The following is a 21,560-nucleotide window of genomic DNA, read 5'->3' on the forward strand; positions in this document are numbered from 1 at the left end:
AGGTACATGAAGCTCACTGCACAGCTCACCAGGATGAATATTAGTGTAAGTTATATGTTGTGATCTGACTGTCTTGCTTAGCAGTCTTTCCCATGCTTGCTTTTTGCGGGGCTTTGAATATTTTTCTACAGGAGAAAACATGCTGCTGCTTGCGTTGTCCCCTTGCAGCACATTCATTGCTAAGAGTACTGGGGGAAAAAAAGAAAAAGTGGAACTGAACAGTGTGAAATGGAATGATCAGTCTTTCCTCCTTGAGGAGAGGCTTTATTTTTAAATTGATACCGTTGGTATAAAAGTGAATTTCTGCTTTCTTCCTCTGGAGTGAAGAGCTGTGAGAAAGTATGGCAGGCAAGGTATTGCTGTGACTGAAATTCCTTTAGATATTAAAAGAGGAATAAAACTATAGTCTCTCTTTTTTTTTTTTTCTTCTCATTGTTTAATCTGTTTGCCACTTCGCTCAGCTGTGGTTAGCTGTGAATGGCTTTTATTCTTCTCCATGTCAGTAATTCTTCTGTTGAACTGAACAGGAACGAGTCTGTGTCTTTGAAGTTTTACAGCCCACTGCAGTCCGAGTTTCCAACAAACTGCATTAGAGCATTGCATTCACAAGAGTATCAGTTCTGACATATCTAGCAGTGAAATATGTCTGCTAGAAACCAGACTAACATTATTAAAGTTTATTTAACCTATTCTTTCCAAAAACTGGCAGTGAGGCCATTAGATTTTGAGTTGCTAGCAATTGCAACTCAATTGCTAGCAGATCGTGCAGGTGCAGAAGCATCAAAAAAAAAAACATTACTGGTAAAGGTAGCACCCATGATACCTCCCAGACTACTGTGTTGCAGCCTGTTTTGTAGAACATCTCTTGGAAGATGACTGCTACAAAAGACAAGTATGCAGACAGAAGACAGACCAGAGAGGCCTCTCTAGTCCATCCTGGCCTTTATTGGCTTTGTCTTCTGCAACACGATCTCTCCACCTGCATAGTCTTAAAATAGAATAGACATTTCTTTTATTGCTGCTGCATGTGGAAATTCTGTGATAAGTGGGTATGTAGCATGAATAGCTACAGCTTGGCTGTTAGGACTAGTTTAACAGACTTTTCCCCCAGCCTTGAGATTCTCTCTTCCATAAATGATTCTTCAGGGTTCATGGTAGATCAGTCATATTGAGAATATTTTAAATCCTATCCTTGATACTTAATAGTTGCTTTTTCTGAATACTAGCAGCTGGAAGGGAGAAGGAGTGTGTGGTGTAAGGCAGAATATTGCTGATTACTGCAGCATCCTCTTCTCCGTTTGCAGTACTTTGCCTTTACAGCGGTGCCTTTAATTTCTTGGGTAGGTTGTCTCGGTGCTGGTGATCAGAACCCAGGTTAAAAAGTAGTTACAGTAACTATGTGAAGTACAGCCATGAGAACTCGCCACTTTGTACTTGCCTGGATTTAAACAAGAGAGCAACAGCTTCACAGTAGCATTTCATCTCAAATTTGGCTTTGGGTTTGGATTTAACAGTAAACCTCAGGAGAAAATGAAAGCTATTTTTTTTAATATGAACAAGGAAGACACTTGAATCATGGGGAAGTCTTCCCATTAGCTACAGGTTTAGGCCAAATTAACCAATCATCAGATTTGCTTGTCAGAATTGAGTCCAACCAAAAACAGGAAGGGATACAAGGTAGAGGGGCATTTCATTGAATTCAGGTTCTCATCTTCTAGCATATGGAGTTGTTATTCCAATGTATGTTAGAATTAATGATCATGCCTTATTACAGACATCTGCCCTCCTATCCAGCATCCTTGAGGACAGAATAAAGTTCCGCCACCTTTGCAAGAGAAAGCAGGTAATATACTGCTTTTTCTGTAAAACTGTCTTGCTGACCACTGAAGAGAGGAAGAAATAATCAGTCTTCCTGAGCAAGGCGGTGTCCTGCTGCTCCCAAAGTTGACAGGCAAAAAGCTACGTGCAGCTGGAGCCCTCCTGGGGGCAAGGAGGGCTATCTGGAATAGCAGGGCAAAAGTGTTCTTTCATACAGCAGAAGTCTGCATACAAAGCATGCATCCTACCCCAAATTCACAGCTCTTGCTTCTCAGTGAGTTGCTGCCTCCTCTTTCTTTCAAAGCTAAGTGTCTAGTGATGGTGGGAGAAGACACCACAACTGTCTTTGTGGGAGCCTGGGGTGTACTGGCTTAACAGAATAATCTCTGTCTGAAACAGAGGGGTACTAAATGCCTGTGAGCCAGGCTTTCAGGTCCTGGTTAACATAACATGCCATTTAAATGGGAATATTTAATTATGGTTAAAATAAACAGATGCCTTGGGATGGTCCATCATTAAGTTGTGATCCTTCATTTTTATTTATATGATAGTTTTTTCAAGTTCTAGAATGGGCCTGCTAGCTGAAGCCAGGATGAGTGTTTTCATGGGCGGGGACTAGAACTCCACTCCTATTTCCTGTCTTAAACTTCATACAAAGAAAGTTGTGTGTCTTGATGTCAGAGGGAAACAGGAATTGAGTCTTTCCATCAGCCCCATAAATTGTGTTCAACCTCTACTTATTTTCTGTAACAACAAGTTGTATTCCTTACAACTGTAATTCTGATGACTAGAAATACTCAATATAGGGTTTAAAAAAAAGAGGGAGGGGAAAGTCTCTTTAACAGTACTTACACCAGCTAACTACCTTCTGGGGCTATGTCTGTTTAAAAGACTATCATTAGTACTTTAACAGGAAGAGAGCAGTAATACCCTTTCTGGGAGGAGCCCTGGGTTACTTTCGAGAAAGGAATCGCACTGCAGCGTGAGCTTGAGTCTGTAGAAGTCCTGAGTCTGTAGGATGGAGTTACTCATTTTCCTCTAATAAAGCTGCAGCTGAAACAGAAGCAGGTTCCTACCATCCCTCCCTTGGAGCAGCCTGGCTGAAGTTCAGACAGCTCTCAGGGTATTTGCATCTTGCAGGTATGGGGTTGTTCCCACAGGCATGGGCCTGTGCAGTGGAACTGCTTATGGAAACACAGCTATTTTTTAAATACAATTAAAGCTTACCTTTCTGAAATGGTTGCTGCTTTTTCTTTCCTGCCACTTGTGCAAAACAGTGCTACTTTTATTACAGAAGCATCAGCTGGAGGACAATTCAGTCGGTGAGAAGTGTCAGTGCCTCGGAAGGAGCCGGGGCCGCACAGCAGCGCTCCACGTGTCTCTGCCCACCTCGCTAGCCCGAGCGCAGCCAGCACCTTCCTTGGAGGGAGCCCCGGGCCCACGGGCCACTCTTAATTGCTGCAGAGCAAATCAAAGACAGCACAAGACAGGCTCTGACACCAGCGTAACTATTAAAAGGACAAGCAGGTTTCTGCTCCCCACTACCTTAGCCAGGAAAGAGACAAGGGTCTGTCCTGATGGCTTATATTTCACATGCCTTAGCTAATTAATTTCATCCTTCTGTTGTCCAGGGAAGGCACCATTCCGTTCAATTAGAGCATTACTCAAAAAAAGCCATCATTTCTTCCCTTTCCAAACATTTTTTCCTCTAGCAGCTCTCCAGCAGAGGATGCTGCTGCAGCAGCATATAGCTCTTACACTGCTGCTGGATTCACTTATGTTCTACACTTTGACTACAGCAAAGGATCAACAGATCAGCTTAGGCTAGATAAGAACATAATAGGAGAGCTGTATACAAACTGTGACCACATTCGGAAGAAAACAGGGATTTTGTTCTCCAGTAAGAAAGGGAAAAATCAAGCAAACCTGTAGATTATATTACGACCAACACATAACCTTGAAAAAGTTAAAGATATTTCCTTACAGCTATTAAAGGGAAGCTCTAAGCAAAAGCTTAGAAAAGCAACAAAGCTAATTACAGAAGTGGAGCTCAAGGGGATGCTGTAGATTGCAGAAGGAACTATGAGGGCTGTTTACAGCAAAGGAGAAGAGCAATCACACACAAATAAGTCATTTGGATGCCCTTTGCTGGATTACCACGGGTATAAAAGAAATACTTACAAAAAGGGTTCTTTTGGCTTGTTAAAGAATGTTTTCACACGCTACTTTATATGGCTTTAAGTCAAAGATGACATTTTCTAATTTGCTTCAGTGTAACATACCTAAACTTGATCAAAGGATTATATTTCCACAGTATTGTTAACTGGAACTCTGCGCTGTTGAATCTGACAAGATGAAAAAAATAATGTATCTATAACAAGTCTATCATAATGAGCCACTCAAGGAACCTGTAAGTGTTTTCAGAAGAACAGAACCTTACAGAAGTTTGAATATCTCATCTGATACAGGTTTCTTGTGCTAGTTTTGCTGTGTGAGGACAACTATGAGTTCAAGCTACATGTATTAGGAAAAAAAAACCCAAAACAGTAAAAATTCATTTTGCAGCTTGGAAATATACAAATTGTAGTCCACAGGAAACAGATACAGACTGGAAGTTTTAAAATATCCTCTGAAGCTTTATATCACCCATCTCCAACTTGTTTTAAGTTGGAGACTTAAGTTTAAGTTATAACCAATCACCTGTTTTAATGTGGCAATTTTAGCATTTCATAATATCCTTAGCATGACTCTGCTGAAGCACTTTTTTCATGATCCCAGATTTCCTGTGATTTATACACAGGCAAGGTAGACCTTAACTCTCCAAACACAAGGACAAGTGTGGTTACATTTTACTTTAATATACAATTGTAATAAAGTAGTAGCATCTGGCACACAGCACTCAGCCTGCAGCGCTGTAAATGGAACAGACTTCTTCTTTAGGAGGAAGGAAAAGATGCCATCGAGTTAACGTTAACCTCTTAAGAGTCTAATTTGCACTTTTAGCCCCTTTGAGACTTGCCAAACCAGCCATTTCCAACAGAAGTACTTTGTGCATAAAATGGCCCAATGATTCATTAATCCAATGGAGTTAATCAAATTAGCGAGGTTTCGTGTGCCTTGAAGAGAACCTGATAAGGCTGGTGAGCAGTGATCCAGTTTGACTTGAATTCTCATTGAGCTGCCACATGGAGCATCTGTTCTCTCCTTCTGGGATCACAGAAGAAATGGAGTTTCCGGGGTAATAGCTTCACCTCTACAGGCATAGCTTCATATTCCTCATTGTCAATGCCAAAGGATCCTCCAGTGCCCTGTGTACAAACAACACTGCTGATCAGGGTTAAACAGCATCAGATTATTACAACGATGTTACAATACTGATGATGGAGTTTACTAACAGACTGCAGTTGGATATTTTGCTGAGTGTTAACCAAAATGACCCCTTCTCTGTGCCTTCAAGCCCCTTTGGTCTCAACAACGCGGAGAACGCTATCCTTCACCACACAGAATATATTAATAGTCTGCCGCATAAAATGCTACCTCACTTAGTTGCTAATTGGTGATAATTAAATGCTCGAGAGTTTTAATGACCCACATTGTTCATCCTGAAAGATTCTTTGCTATTGGAACTATAATTATATCCACTTAGATCTTGGTCTGCCAGCGGTGACATCAGCTAATCTGCCGACGTGCCTGTTAAATAACTCTGATTAAATCCATGCCACCAATACCTTTGCTATTGTTTTACTACATTGACCTGAAACGTGGGATGCAAAGTAATTCACAGGTCACGTATTATTCAGGAGTAGAATTTTCTTGGGCTTTTCTTTATGCTGATGAAGTCACTAATAATTAAAACCATTCATCAAAATGGCAGGTTGACTTTACCCAAACAATCCTAGTGCCCGCTTGGCACACACTTGCCTCAAGGCAGGATTGTGTCACGTGGATATTCAAACCAGCTCCAAATGAGCAGGAACGTCAGAAAAGCAGAAATTGGAAAAAGCAGCATATGTCCCTGATGCCACAGAGCTGTGGCAGTCCATGCATACCAACATATCCTGCTTCTTTGCAAAACTAACAAGACTCACCTGCGCTCCCTCCAGTTCTGTTATCAGAGCCAGGTCAAGATTGTGCCATGCACGGGTACCTTGTAGGTCTTAGCTACAGCTTGGTGCTTCATTTTATACCTACAGCCCTTACCTAGCTGCATTTAGCCCAGCACTCCAGAATTCACTTGTTTTTTCACAATCACAAAACTGCTGTGATGCTGACTTGATGCAAGTATTAGGATCCTGGTTACTCATGATAAGTTGGTGATTTTTCATTTGTAGTCACAGACTTTTTCACCTCCTGGCATATTCTACTCCCGCACAAAACAGATTTTTTTCATCAAGTGATGTGAGAATCATACATCATTTGAAGATAGAGATAATATACGAGATTGACTGAATCTCCTTGCAGAAGCAGGTCTTCCCCCAATGCTCCAGTAACAACCTCTATTTCCTAAGAGGCAACAAAAGACTAATTAACCTACACAGGCAGGTCACAGCTTTGGCTTTTTCCTCAGTCCCTCCTACTCAAATTCTTGAGACACTTCCCTACAGTGGCTGGAGTCCCAATGCTTTGTGTCTCCCTCCCTCCCCTCCAAAAAGCTTCTCATATTTGATAACTTCTTTTCCACAGCTTAATTCCTTCTAGGGTAACAGTTTAAAGGAAGAATTCAGTCTTCAAAATGTAAGGAGATGTTGTGTATATGTGATGCAGCTGAGCAACAGACTTGCAACAACTATCACTGCTATAAAAGCACTGTCACAGCTCACTGGCAGAATGAAGGTCCCCCTGTTGTTTTTAGGCCACTTTGCAAATTCCAGCACATGTCTCATAGAATCACAGAATGGTTGAGGTTGGAAGGGACCTCTGGAGATTATCTAGCCCAAGCACCCCGCTCAAGCAGGGACACCTAGAATATGTGGCACAGGGTCTCCTGGCCTGGGACTGTCTTGCTATGCTTAGAAACTGTGTGTCTCACCAACAGTGTAATCACCTACCAAACCTGGAGCAGGGATTTCTTAATGTGCAGTATCAGCTGCTATCAGGAAGTAAAAGGACATATTTCCAACTTTCTCCATTTCTCACCTCTGGAAGCTGCAAGATGCACTTGCTGGCTTGGATGCACTGACTCCCTTCAGGGCACGTCTGTGGATCACTCATCTTTTGACTTCTGTTCAAACCAAAAGAGAAGCAAAGGTAAGAACCAGACTCTGTCAGAAACAGCCATCTTTAGCATTGATGTACCATTACAGTTTGATAAATCACCAGGGGTTTGGAAAATTTAGAAGTTATGTATATATGAAAATATTTGCCATTTTAATAGACATTCTTTTCTATGCAGCAGTTGGTATACATTGGCATTCATAGAAAGCCTCCAGCCAACTTCTACTCCGTGTCTTCCTGAGCATGTTTGAATATGTTTCTATAGCACAGTTTTGTGCTCCTCACTTGCACGCTGAGCTGTACAATTCCTGCAGTGAATTGCTACCATCTCCTCTGTATCCCACAAACATGATTTACCAGCAACCTAAAAACACCCAACAGGAACAAGCATCTTAAAAAAAAAAAAAAGAAAAAAAAAATCTTCGGTCTTTTTCAAGTCTTTGGCTGCTGTTTGGTCACTGGCTCAACAGTAGATTGTGATTCCCTTCGTCCTCAGGGTCAGCACAAGCTCTCCTGCATACAGCGACCTAGTTCTGCCTTCCTCCCAAGGGAAAACACATGTAGCCTTTGGGCTGACCTCCCACACAGGGTGCCCCGTGCTCCAGGTGGGAACCCTTCTGTGTGCTCCCTTTTCCATATGTACTCCATGAGCCCCCGGGACAGGAGAGAGACACAATGTCAATATATCACAGCCTCTCAAGCATGGCAGAATAATCAAAATAGCCCACAGACAGGGATCTCCAGCAGACCGATGGGAAAGGACAGTGAAATTAAATAGTCCTGCATTGCTCAGGGAAAGAAGTCATAAGCATAGGTTGGAAGAGCCCCGTATACTGCAGATCATGCCCTCAGGAATGCAAGCTCCTCTTCAGATCTCAGGACATCCCAGAGAAAGAAGAAGAGAAGGTTGAAACACGAGAGGATAACCAAAGACAAAGAAAGAAAAGCTTGGTGGCCAAAGGGCTTGGGAGAATGGAAGCAATATTAACTGTAGAAAGTTTATTTTTAATCAAACATGTATATACTAAAAGATTGACACGTGAATGTGAGGGAGTTAAACATCCTTCCAGCTGTATGAATGATAAATTGCTGATGGCATGGGATGCTGCCAGTTTATACAGTGATGTACAAACAAGCAATGAGATACCCTGCTTAAGGTTAACCCCTTTCAGACTTAACATACAAGGTCCTACTGATGAGCAAGTTGGTTTTTTAGTCCATGAAGATAAATGAGCTTCCACAAAGATGCAATTATGGGATCAAGGTGAGCTCAGTGACAAGACATAAAACTAAAGATCTGTCATAGGAGAACACTGGAAACCCAAACAGATACAATTCCCTTAAAGCTATTGCCTCGCTAGTGACTCTGTATTTTTATACAGAAGATAAGAAGGATCAGAAATCAGTTGTATTTGATTAAGCTCTTGGCTCAAAACATGACACAAAGTGAAACAGAAGAGAGAACAGAAGCAACAGTTTCAAAAGATCACTTGATCCTGTCCCACATGCCAAACTGCAAAGGAACCTCAACACCAGTGCACCCGCTGCACGCACAGTTTTCACCTACTTCTCATTGCCAGGAGTGGCAAGTGTGAAAGGACGAACAGGAAAACCGTAACCAAATGAAACATTCTCCTACGCTTCAGCTGATAGCCACATTCATGCCCTGGAGAGTCAGCTCTCCACTGTCACAGTCAGAACTAACTAGCAGGGCGGGGATTACCGAGGCTGCACATCTCTCCCTTTCCTTCCCTCCAGCACTTTGTAACAGGCGCTACAGCAAAACCATCTGTTCTTCCACCCCTCCTCTTGAACATCAGCTGCGGCTGCTCTTGTTCCCACAGTCTGATCCACAGGCAAGGGGCACTGTTATCAAACTGGGGCGACCTCCTCCTTTCTTTGAAACTCAGCAGCATTTGCCCTCCAGCACTGATGCGTTTCCCCCTCAGCGCTGTGTGAACCTGCGTGATGGCTTCCCACGGGATGTGTTGTTCCTTGGTGTGAGCTATCAGTTCTGATCAGCTCTTGTAAGTGCCCTCCTCAGTAGGAAAATCCTTAATACCTGCATCCACAGGCTACTTTCCCCAGAAACCTTGGTAACCCATTGAATTCTGGTGCAGTTTAAAACCATGCATTTAACACCACAAAACCTTCTTTATATACTTTTCCTACTGACAAACACTACTGATGCTGGGCAGCGTGGACCCTCTAATAACAGGCTTGATTCCAGCCTAACTGCCAAACGGTTCTGTGTGGTGAAGGGCCCTCTGAATACCCTGACTCTGCCTTGCAAAACAGGTTGCGTTTTTTTAAATTATTTTGACTTCTTTCTATAAAACTAATCAGTCACCCCCACTCTCACACCTCTCTCATTCTCTTTTGTCATTATCCACAGACTTTTGGGCGGCGTTTAATCAAAAGAGCTCATTTCTTTGAACAGTGCTTGAACAGCAGCTCAAAGCTTTTGGTGGTGCCTCTAATTAGTTCTAGCCAACAGGGCACATTAACACCAATCAGGGGCTTTTCCTGCATTACACTGTTCTTGCAGTCAAAAACTGTGACCTACTACTGGGTGAAACATGTCCACTCCACATGGAAGCACGGGCATACTCAAAATGCATCTCCCTTAGGTTACATCAGACCTCCTTCTTTCCTTCTATAGTCTTTAAAGCAAAAATTTGAGTTCCAAAGCAGCTGACAGTCTAAATGGCTGGTGCGACTTAAATGGAGTAACACCAGACCCACCTTGTGTGCCTATGTCAGAAGACCCCATTAAGGCTTGTGGGCTATAAGGAGCCTGCTGCTGCAGGGATTACTAGGGCAACTACAAGCAGTAGAAAAAGCGTTCAAATCCTTCCACCTGCTTTCACAAGAGGGAGCCCCAAGACTAGAAAACAAAGTCAGAAATTACAAAGCTAAAATGACAGAAGAGCACACTTGGACTTCACAGGAAATCCTGTTGACAATAAGAACTGCACTGAAGATGTGACATATTTGCTAGGAGGATTGTAAGGAGGCGATGGAAAAAGCGATTTCGATTTGTGTCTAGTGACTTACTTCAAGGGCAGGAGAAACAACAAGACAACTCTCCAAGCACAAGGAAGGCAACACGTTTTTACTCTATGTGCTGCTTATTCATACCTTGCTTCATGTACAGGCAGCATTAACGTATTTGCTAAAAACCCCTCTTTAAACATGCATCTTCAAAGAAGTCCTTCGAGCTCAGATCCCATTTCTGAGAAAAGCCACTGAACTAAGGGAGATCTTCACTTAAAAACAGAATCTACCTTATAGAGAGCTCTAAAATTCTAAGTACCACTAGTGCAAACCTCTCAGCTCAGCAACTCTTCTCTCAGTGCACCAGGCAGCTAAACGTGCCTGGCGTATGGCTACTGCCTTGAAAACCCTGGGTTACAATACTGTCATCCAAGCAGCCTCATCAACAGTAGTACGAGAAAAGATGAAAGGTTCAGGAAATTCAGAAATTTAGAAGTCCAGGTAGATTGCTCTGCCTTGCTTCAAGAAAGAGAAAGTTAATGAGAATTTTAAAGTACAGAGTTTGTAACCCTCATTACTTGTTTATATCCTTTGTATCCCTCTGTTTTTAGCTTGTGCAGCACAGAATCAGAGAATAGGGTAACAAAAACCCCAGAAACAGTTTTCTGACTTGTCCAGAGAATCTGACGTCTTTTGGCAGTCTTCTCATACTCACCCTCTGCTTACAAACTGTCCTTTGCCAACGGTATCTGCTTCGATGCAAATATTCATGAAGTCTTCAGTACGCTATGGAAAAAGATATGGAAATCAAACAGTTAACATTTCAAAATACCACACCCTTAATACTGCAATATGTTCACAAAATGCTCAGTTCTTTGTCCCACAAAGGAGAAAGATGATGTATTTCTAGTGAGCTTCTCTTTTTCCCTTGACTTGAGAGATTCAGGTTACAAATTATAGCTAGTAATGTTTTACTGAAGACTATTCACTCCCAAAATAATGATTCACACAGCTAGCTTCTTGTTACATTTTACACAATTATTAAACACAACAAAAGCAGATCACTTGGGTTTATCCGTTCACAAAGATCAACGGGTCTTCCATGATCCCAAGCAACAGTACAGTGATGCTACTTTTGGCAATTAAACACTAATGTAAGAATTTTATATAATACAAATTGGAAGTCAAATTGTTCTCAGTAATAGCCTTTTAAATAAGTTATTTAGATAGGTTTCTATTTGTAACATGCCCTTAAACCACCTATAAAACTAAACCATCTGTAAAACTTTTGTCAGGAAAGCACTATATATTTATTAATTCATTTTTTTTATATTTCTGCCCTGGCAGAAGTCCTAGTACAGATGCAGTCAAAATAACAAAAGTAAAACAAAAACAAACAATAAAACTCCCACCTATCAGTATCATTTATTTTATTTATTCAGTAAATCAATCTGGCTGCAGTGGCAGCCGCTTCCTGCAGCCATGTAAAAGACCCGTAGAGCTGCTCAGGTACCACTGCGTTAGCATTTTCCACTAGAACTAAGGATGAAGATCCATCCCAAAAGCTTTCACAGCAAGGAATCTGCACCAAAATGCAGATAAAAACTAGAGCACTGAATGTGAAACACTGAATGTGAAGCACGATCATGTCAAGAAGGTTCCCATTTCCTATCCCCAACCTCAGGGTAGCTGCTGTCCTTTCTCCAGCATGACTACTTTTTAACTATTTGCTCTGCAGGTCAGGAAAGAGAGAAAAAAAAGCCATGATGCCAGGCAGACATTCAGGCTCACAGTTTCAATTCAGCACCAGCTGATAAAACAGAATTAGAAATGTATCTGATTTCCAAACTCCCATGGGTCAGAAAGGGAACAAGTGCCTATTTTGATGCTGCTTTTTCCTCCTGGGCAATCCTAAAGTTTCTGTTTGATTAGTGAAACCTTCTTGTTATACATTTCTTCCTGTTGTCACTGCAATCCAGTTTCACATGGATCTCCAGGGCTTTCACACTGTCTCTGAAATTTGCCCATTGCTGGATTCAATCATGGGCCCTGACATGTACTGGGTAATAAGTTTTTTTCTGCATAGACACAAGAACAAGAATTTAGTAAGAAAGAAAAATTGTGCGCCCTGGGAACATTTGTACTATGCTCTTACTGTCAAATCAGGCTGTCTGTTCTGAGTTGCAATGGAAAGCTCAATGGTGGATATCTTCAGTTCTTCCCAGTTGTCCTGGGTTTCCTCCCGGGGGATTTCTGTGAATTCGGAAGAGATGATACCACTAAGTAGAATTTAATTACACAGACCAACATTTCACTGTTGTGAAGCATGAACATCAATAACTGCCACCAAAATCACTTTAACCCATTGCTACCACTAGCTTAATTTCTTTCAAACTGAAAGAAAAAAAGGAACTAAAGGGAAAGTGAGATTGAAAGCACTGAGGGAAAAAAAACCCTCAGCATTCATACAGTGACAGAAAAGACGATCAAGCATATTACATGGCAGCCCTCTGACTCCTTGTGCCTGTGTATTAATAAGCCTCCTGAGATAGTACCACAGAAAAGTTTGAGAAACAAAAGAAGAGCTGCTATAGGGGGAAAAGAAAATAGGAGAGCTGATGTTTAGGGTGCTGCAGAAAAAAATGTATTTTCTATAGGAAAAAGCCCCAGAGCACCATTCTTATACGCAGGTCACTTAGTCCATGCTCCTATCTAATTGACCCTGGCTCACTAAGAAGGAATGAGAAGGACTAGTTTTGTTGGTATCACACCAGATCACAGAAAATACATATTCCTCCTCCTTTCCCACTATGCTGCACACACTGCCTTGCTAAAAAAACAACCCAGGAATGGCTCATAGCACATGCAGAAGGAAATTTAGTCCTAGGGTTTCCCTGTAAGGCACTAAAAAGAATTCAAGACTTCTGCATGGTTCAAGTTCTACCAGACTCTATTTTAAGTAACATTCATTGCCTGGTTTCAGCAAATCCCTCATACTGGAAACCAAGGAATGCTCCTCTCTCTAGCACACTAAGACCAGATTCTGTAGGAAGAAGATTTAAAGGATTTAAAGGCCCATAAGTGCCCTGTCACCTATGGAGACTTATATACCAATGTCAAGCAATTGCAATCCCAACAAACATGGAGGATTCTTTGCAAATTCACTTTTGTTTATGAGAAAACAAGCACTGATAGGACTGTAGATCTGGCAGATGTCACCTTAATCATCTTGACAAAGTCATAGTTAAAAAAAAGGAATAAAAAAATCAGAAGAGTAGAAAAAGAAATCCTTCTGGTCTGTTAGAGGAGTAAAGCCGATCTCTGAGCTTATGCCAGAATAAACATTCCCTACCTTTCGGGGGAGATGACCAGTACAACGCAAGTCTTCTGTAGAGCCTCACATGAAAAGGTGGTCTGGATCGCTGCTCCTCTGGCTCTTCTGGAGGTCTCTCAGTTGGACCCAGATACATGAGAGCAGCTTGATGTTTCTGAGGCCATTCCTTGAATTTACACACACACACACACACACACAAAAAGAAAGGCAGAGAATAGAAGGTCTTTTGTTGAGCACTTACTGCTTCATTCTGTTTAGTACTTGAGCCTAGTTTTCAGGCTGAGGGACTAAAACTCAGTGCACTCATGCACTCCCCCCGAGTGCTTGATATTACTACTCAGATATCACCACTGCCTCAGCCTGCTTTACAGCACACAGGTCTCCAGATTCACAAGGATGAAATGACATTTTTGCAGATGGGAAAAGATCCACAGTTCCTAAGTCTGCAATCTCCTCCCTCCCCACACAGAAATGAGGTCCTTTCCCCTCTCCAAGCAGAGGAGAGAGGGTCCTTGTTTTGCTGTTGATGTGTGGGAGGGCGACACATCTGCTTTTGGCTCGAGGGAAGGACCAAAACTGGCAAGGTCAACACTAACCCTGAAAGCACAATTGGTTCCTGCATGGCACAAAGGCAACCTTAAAGTGCAACAGCACAGCAGGGTCTAATGCAAACAGGGAAAAACACAGCGCGGCACTGAAGCCAAGGCAGACGTCTGTACTTCAACCACTCAAACAATCAAGACCTGACCCTATAGTCAGGTGCTTATACACAGCAATATAAAGAACCACCCCAAGGCTCTTATGGCAAGTCAGTGAGTTTTATAAGGCACCTGAGAAACAAACAAAAAAGAGTGACATGTTTTTCGCAGGCATGTTTCAGATTCCAGTGCCAGAAACTGATGGGCTGCAGCAAAACCTTAACTCCTCAAATTCTGCCAGATGATGACAGTGTGGACAAAATTTACTTCCTCTCAGTTTGTTCTTAAACTAATTTCTGAAACGTTTAAAATACAACACTTATGGAAGAAATAAAATGAGTATTTTTAAAATTTGTAAACTAAAACAATCCAGCTAGGAGCCCATATACCCACTGGCCCTCGCACTTCCTGAGACTAAGGACTCAATAAAAGAAAAGTGAGAAAGGAGCTGGAAAAGGGCAAAGAACAGGTTTATACCTAGAACACTAGCACAGAATTATCATGTCTAATTTGGGGGGCATAGAAAAAAAAACATATTTCACAGACACATTATCATTTAACTTGCCCTTACAGGAGCTTCCTACAAAACACTGGCACTGTCACCGGCAGTATGGCTGGAATGCCCAATCTCATCTGCTCTTGCAGCTCTTGGGTATTTCTACATTTTTTTTTTCATGAGATTTTTCCATGGAAAATCAGGAAAAGTGCATGAATGAAGATGCGTCACCTTTAAGGTCAGATTTTAAACTTTTTACAATTTTAAGCATGGGAAAACTTTAAAGTGAGATGTAAGCTATTAATGTGAAAGTTCACTTTACCCCACACGAAGGCATGATTATCAACATTCATGAGCAGTCTAATTACTGGCACTTCTGCCAGATGAATAAATCAGAATGAAAGGTCAGCATAAGAAAGATGGTTGGGAAAGGTGACAGAGCAGCACCACCACTGCTCCCTAGTTTCAAAGACGGCTACTGGCTCCCCCTGGTGACCTTGTTGCAACACATCCTTAGAGAAGAAAAAAAAGGATGTTTTTAAAACACTCTTCCTCCTCTTCATCTCTCAAAGTTATATCCTCATCTATCAAGTCAAGTTTTCCTCCTATTTTACATTATTACCAGAACCAGTCACAAAAAACTCTGTGTTACTTTTTTCAATTATTCTTTACCTTAAATGTAGTGAAAAAGTGAGCTGCTTTGGTTTTCAGAGGCCCAAGGTACCAATACCTGAAAAAAAAGAACACAAACAGAATTTCTTAGATATCTGGGGGTCCGCACTGGGATAGGAAAAAATCATACATGAACTGACAGTGCACAGATTTGCTTGCTACTGAAGTTTGTGCTTCCTGCAATGTTTTACTTTGTGTTATAACCAGTAAGTTTCTACTTATCACCAGAAGCTTAGCAGTTATGGGGTTTGGAAAAATGCAGGCTACAATGTTCACTAAAGGCAGCCTGACAACTCCAGAGCAGAATTTTACCTAGTTATGTGACATAGCTAGGAATGATTTAAGGATCTGTGGTGGAACAGCTGGCAAGACACAACTCTGCAGTATGCGCTGAAGAATGAATTTGGATGAAACAAATGAACAAAAGTCAACAGCATCAGAGAAGGGCAAACAGAAACAGCAAACACTTATATGCCCCAAAGGATTCTCAGACCAAAAAAAAAAATACACTACCTTTTTTTTTTTTTTTTTTTTTTTTAAACTCCATCAGCATAAAGCGCTGCACAGAATTTAAGCATGTGACAATATTTTAGGTGATCTTGCATTCATTTTGGTTCACTCCTCCACCAAAGAAGGTCAACACAGCACATGAAGTGTCCTCAGTTCAAGCGTGTCAGAGATGCAAGCATATTAGATCTTGCCAACAAAGGCATGCAATTGTCACACTGCTCCCACAGAGCCACAGAAGAGCCAGCGGCTGTGAAACCAAAAACCCTCAAACAATTCCTAGCAAGGGGAACTGCTGCTGGAAGGGAAGGCTGATATGTAGCAAAAACAAGGCATGGGAAGGAAGCCTACTGAGAGCACAGGGAAGCTGGAGGACACGCATCCACACCAGCTACTGAACATGCCCCATGTTTCCCAGGGACAACTAAACCTGACCATTTGCTCTGTCTCCCCCATTCCACACCACCTCTTATCAAACCCTTTCATATGTCTGCCAGTCAGACCAGTTATCTCTTGCTTCTGGACAGAGAGAGCTCATTCACAAAGGAAACACACCTTATTTCCTGGTAGCGGTTTAAGTACCAAGTAAGTGTTAATTTTGAATGACAAAAGCGCTGACATGTCTTACAGTCCCACATGTGTAACTAAGTACTTCTGCCTTTCACACGCTAACACTAAAAAAAGAAAAAGGAAGCATTTGTTTCTCAACAACAGATGCTAAATAAAAGGTATCATTTCAAAACAAACAAAAAAACCCACAAAAAACATAAAAAACCAACAACAAAAATCCCAGTATTTCCATACTTGCTAACTTTAACTGCTGCATCTCTGTAAGATCCCCATCTTAATCCAGTCATTGCAAACACAGGCTGTTCCTTTTCTCCCTGTAAAGAAAAATAAACAGTACAAAATTCAGGTTCTCATCTTTTTTTAAAAAAAATAAAAAATAATTTATGTATGAAAATTGATCTCTGATTAATGCCAAGAGTAAAATTTCACAGTAACGGTAAGATAAATGGTAAGAGCAAAAAAGGTTAAATAGAATTTAAGTTGTATATATTCTATCTACCCCAAGACAGGAATATAACAGGTGAAGTTTTTAGAGGTTGATTGAGTTTACACCCAGCAAGAGATATTTCATTTTCTGAATACTGTGAACCCAAAGCAAGGGGCTCTGCACCACAACATTAGGTCCTTCCTGTAGAAATGTATGTTGTGCAACATAACAGGAAAAAATATATATTCGAAAAGCACATTGGGCATAGTCAAAGGTTCTGTCATCTTATACTTTTCTATTTGAAGAAGAAAGCTATTACTTCCACAATATATGAGATGTATTAAGACAGCTCAGGTAGCTATTGTTATCTCTCACCATTTCCACAAAAATATCTGTGTTAATAAGTTTTGCATTCATTGAAACACTCTTTTCAGATTCACAACAAAGTCTTCGGGCATTCAAGTATTTTCTCCAGTTCAGACCTTCTGATGTCACACTGTTCAGCTAAGAAAATGACTGCCACAAGAACTGATGATGTCATCAGCCAAAACGCATGGCACCATTACACAGAACAAAGACGTGCTATATAACCCTTGCATTCCTGGATCCCTCAAAACTACTGAGAATGGAGAAATCAGAAAAAGGTGAGAAAATCACTGTTTTAGGAATGACAGGTTTAGTTTCAATGCTGGGTGTTAAATAAGCAGATGTTTTTACCTTGATTTGCAAGACATCAAGTGGAACTGTCTCTCCCTTCAAAATGGCCAATGTAGCATTAATAATATGTCTGAAACACAAACAGTAAAAAGAATGAGCTTTAAATTTGAACATTATTTTTCTGCATCCCCCACTATCATTCTGGATTTTTTTTTCTGTAAATAAACATTGTGCCAGAAAGAACTCCGCTGAAGTGCTGCATTTCTTTACAAGCGAAAAGCAAATGGGGTGGCTGTGATGCATGACAAAGCCTGTGTCCTACCAAGCAGCAAAACATCTGAAGAACCAAATAATGTTTGCAACCAGATGTGGATGTTTCTTTTCCCAAATATTTCTCCTTCAACTGATGTGGCAGATCAGGTTGCTAGCTGATTTTGATGCTTAAGAATTAAAGATCTATACTACGGATTTATTTTATTGGTGGCAAATTTAACAACTTGGGAGGGAGAAAGAGAGATATGAGACTGGTCTCAATTCATATGTGCAGAACACAAATCACCCCAATATGTCAATTTGGTTTTAAGTTTTTTTTACTGATACAGATCAACCAATTATCATTGCCCATCTTGTTTTAGCCTCAACAAAGTTGCTGACAGTAGCTACAGTTCCTCCTCATTTCAGGCCACTGAATGCAGCACTGCGGATTCTATAATGAAAGTGTTCAAGTTCCGAAACAGGTCTTGATGTTCTGGCCTTGCAGTCTTATTAATATCACTTCCATATTTATAAGTTGGGTAAAATCTAAATTCTACATTGTGCACTTTCCAAGTGTCATAGCTGGATAGGAAAAGCAAAACAAAACAAACTACAAATGCAACTTTTAGATCCGATCCAATACCAGTTGTATCAGGAGGAGAAACTGACCTTGATTTCATTGGGCTTACAATAATGAGATAGAGAAAGAACAGACTTAGGAGAAATGAAGTACTGAGGGAGGAACTACTTTCTCTAAGATTTCAGCAATTCCTAACTCCAAAGTGAGATCCAACAGTGCAGAAAACCAAAGCCCAATTATATATATTATACATACATACTTCAAATATCACTATTGCACTTCTTAATTCAAGTTCTGTTACTGGTGGGGGTTCTTAAGCAGCCTATTGACCAAATTCCTTTCAACTTCACCGAAACGCTGCAGCCCTCACCTGCAGGGTTCATTACCCGTGGACAAGATCGTTCGTTTCAAACAGCTTCTTTAGAACCCAAATGTGCATTATTATTTAATCTGAGCTGTGGATCACAGTCTTGGCCATCTTGCTGAGTTTCAAAGCACTCTGCTTGTTTTAATGAGGATGTTACGCCAGTTGGCTTGTGGGTTTTATATATGATGGAACCAGGAAGGGTTCTCTAAAGGAGAATGCTAATGAGATACTGGGAGCACCAGGGTGAAGGGACTTCAGGAGCCAGGAAATATATTCATCATGGGAAGAGGGAAAGAAAACATTTAAAAGGAACAAAATGTGGGGAGAAGAAAAGATTAGTTGACTGCTCTTTTTAATTTAGGAGTGCACAAAACAATCTTACAACAAACTAAGATGCAGGCAACAGATACTGCCAGTCTGGATCAGATCCAGAATGATGACAGATAAGATTCAGAATGGTGAACAGCTGCCAGCCTGAGTCTCTTTGCAGAATGCAGCAAGAAACCCTGCAGAAGTCACTAAGGGTATCCAAACTCCTAAAGAGATTCTTGGATTCCTTATAATGCAAGTGCGTGCAAGGTTATAGGCAGATTAGTTTCTAAAATTCTTAAACTGGAAAAGGGTTGGAAAGACGAGTAGGGTTTATGTTTCATCACATTCCTGACATTGTATCTCAGACTATTTATAAGAGGCTTGATCCTCCTTTTTATTTATTATTTTTTGAATCGTGCCAAACTCTTGACATGATCACAGAGACATTAGCTACAGCAAATGATTGTGTTCTAATAATAAACATAGTTACTTCTTTTAATTTTTATGTAATTTGGAAGTCAGTAATTCATGCAAGTCCAGAGAACCATCAGGCCCCATCAGATACTGCCAAGCCCAATGCAATATAGAAGAAAAAGGAAGTATCAGATTACCAAGAAGCGCTGCTCCTTGAAATCAATCAATCAATCAAACAAACAAACAAACAAAAAAACCCTTTCAGAAACACATAGTACTTACTGAACTTGGTTCATGCTCTCAGGGTAGAGTGTGTGGCTGAGAGTGCTGGTCTTTCCAAGAGGTATGAATCCTATAGGAATCTTACTGAAGGTAGCCTGCACGCAGGAGGAAAGCAAATTAGCATTTGCAACAGCTCAACAAACCTTCTGTGTGAAGACCACAGCTGTGTCTGCTACCAGCCCTTGACACCACGCAGCCAGTAACACGCAGTGACTCAGAACGTGGCATCCAACTCCCTGAACCCGCATTGCCAACTGCTTCCAGAGGAGCTCTCTGGGATCAGTAAGGGCACCGGTACAGGCAGCTTAGCAGATACGTGCTACCTAATGGATGGATCCTGTCAGCAATCTGCCAGCTTTCGTAATACTGATGGTGGCATCTGAAGCTCTGAATCTCATTTACTACCATTGCAGAAATGCCTCTTTGACGGAGTAACCTTGCATGGCAAAGAGATTTTGTCAGTTAAGCAAAGAAAATTAATTGATTCTCCTGGCATCCAAATCATGAAGCAGCAGGAGCTCTAATTTCTGGAAGTCACTGACCATGTTATTTTTTTGTATCACAGTTCAGCAAAGGAGCTTGTTCAGGGAGCAAGTTATTACACCACACCTCATAATAAACTGTGTTTCTTGGAGCGTGCCAGCAAATCAATGTAAACTACTGTATATCACAATGTACCATCTCCCTTCTGAGAGATGCTGCTAACAGCACCATGATGCTGCAAATCCATGTTGGCTAAACAACATTTCTCTCACTTGCTGCCTACCTACTCTTCCTTGCTACCTCTCCAGAGTCTTCCTTGCTACAACCTATACACCAGCTCATCTCAAACATCCTTCTTCCATTTCTTCAGAATTGTTTCACAGATGCAGAAGACAGGCTACTTGCAGCTCATGCAGCCATGCTCTGCTCCCCCGGCTGCTAGGAACAGCATCTCCAAACCACCTTGCACATACCCAAATAAAAAGGGGTAGTAGAGTGCAAAGTGATGGGACTGAACTGCAGCTCCTGCCTTCTAGGACACAGCAATACGAGGGACAAGAAGAATTCTCTGGCCAAAGACACCTAGTGAGCACAGCAGCAATAGCACAGTGCACTACTCCACCCAAAAGAGTGCTGATACAGAGTGGCTCTCTGCACGTCCACTGCAAACACGACTGCAAAGCAGGACAAGCTAGAGGAGCTGTTTTTACAGTAAAAAAGGGAGAAGAAACAGCCAATAAAACATTCAGCATTTTTTCTTCCAGACTCATTCAAGTAAAGGTCTTATGCGCCACCTATTACACCTATTTTTTACATTTAAAAAATGTATTTCTCTGAACTGATATAGCTCATGCCCCTTTAAAAATACTGGCATGATTGCAGAGTTTCTCTCATCACATTCAAACAAAGCAACTGCCTAAACAGATACAATTCTAGCTGCCAAGGATATCATCATATTCTTGTCTAGGTCATTTGACTGAGTTTATGCCAGCTCCTGCCAGAAGGTTTTGGGAACACTGTCCTCCCTCTTCAAAAAGAAAAATCTCTCTCATTTCCAGTATGAGTATTCCACCTTGAGAAGTTAGCATTTGCTTCCTGCAACCCTCTAAATAAGTAGATATTCACTGCTTGAAAAAAAAAATGGCAAAACGATCATAAAGCAATAGAAGGACAGTGAAACTGAATTCAGTTTCAAGCCTGTACAAATACAGAAAAAAAAAAAACACATATTTTGCCCAATGCTTCTGCCAAACAAAGCAGCGCACACAGCTGGTCCATGGGTCTTTTGAAAGTTGTGCATCTGGCTTCTCAATGATCCCTGCTCTGCAGCTGGAAACTTCCCAAAGCCTTGGCTGGGGAGCCACGGCACTCCCTGCGAAAGGTAATGAAGACCAATATGGAGTACTGCAGGACTCGTGTGACCAATCCTCTATGCACAAAGCTGGCATGTGATTACTAAGCAAGAGTATCTGGAGAC

General features: G+C 41.3%; 1 protein-coding gene across 2 annotated transcripts in view; it reads right to left on the reverse strand.

Moving 5' to 3' along the window:
- Window positions 1–4,655: 4,655 nt before the first annotated feature.
- AGK (acylglycerol kinase) overlaps window positions 4,656–21,560 on the reverse strand; it is a 33,180-nt gene continuing 16,275 nt past the window's right edge. For both annotated transcript variants that reach the window (XM_088521633.1, XM_010222776.2), the window contains 9 exons: window positions 19,601–19,695; window positions 17,451–17,520; window positions 16,541–16,620; window positions 15,230–15,287; window positions 13,382–13,529; window positions 12,185–12,282; window positions 10,745–10,815; window positions 6,955–7,039; window positions 4,656–5,126 (listed from right to left, as the gene is read on the reverse strand). In XM_088521633.1, the coding sequence (XP_088377759.1) occupies window positions 4,989–5,126; window positions 6,955–7,039; window positions 10,745–10,815; window positions 12,185–12,282; window positions 13,382–13,529; window positions 15,230–15,287; window positions 16,541–16,620; window positions 17,451–17,520; window positions 19,601–19,695 (843 nt within the window). In that variant the 3' untranslated portion in view covers window positions 4,656–4,988. The remainder of the gene's footprint in view (window positions 5,127–6,954; window positions 7,040–10,744; window positions 10,816–12,184; window positions 12,283–13,381; window positions 13,530–15,229; window positions 15,288–16,540; window positions 16,621–17,450; window positions 17,521–19,600; window positions 19,696–21,560) is intronic.

Source organism: Tinamus guttatus, unplaced genomic scaffold, assembly GCF_059628265.1.
Source record: "Tinamus guttatus ecotype Peru unplaced genomic scaffold, ASM5962826v1 Tinamus_guttatus_pri_ptg000125l, whole genome shotgun sequence".
In the NCBI taxonomy this organism is placed as follows: Eukaryota; Metazoa; Chordata; class Aves; order Tinamiformes; family Tinamidae; genus Tinamus; species Tinamus guttatus.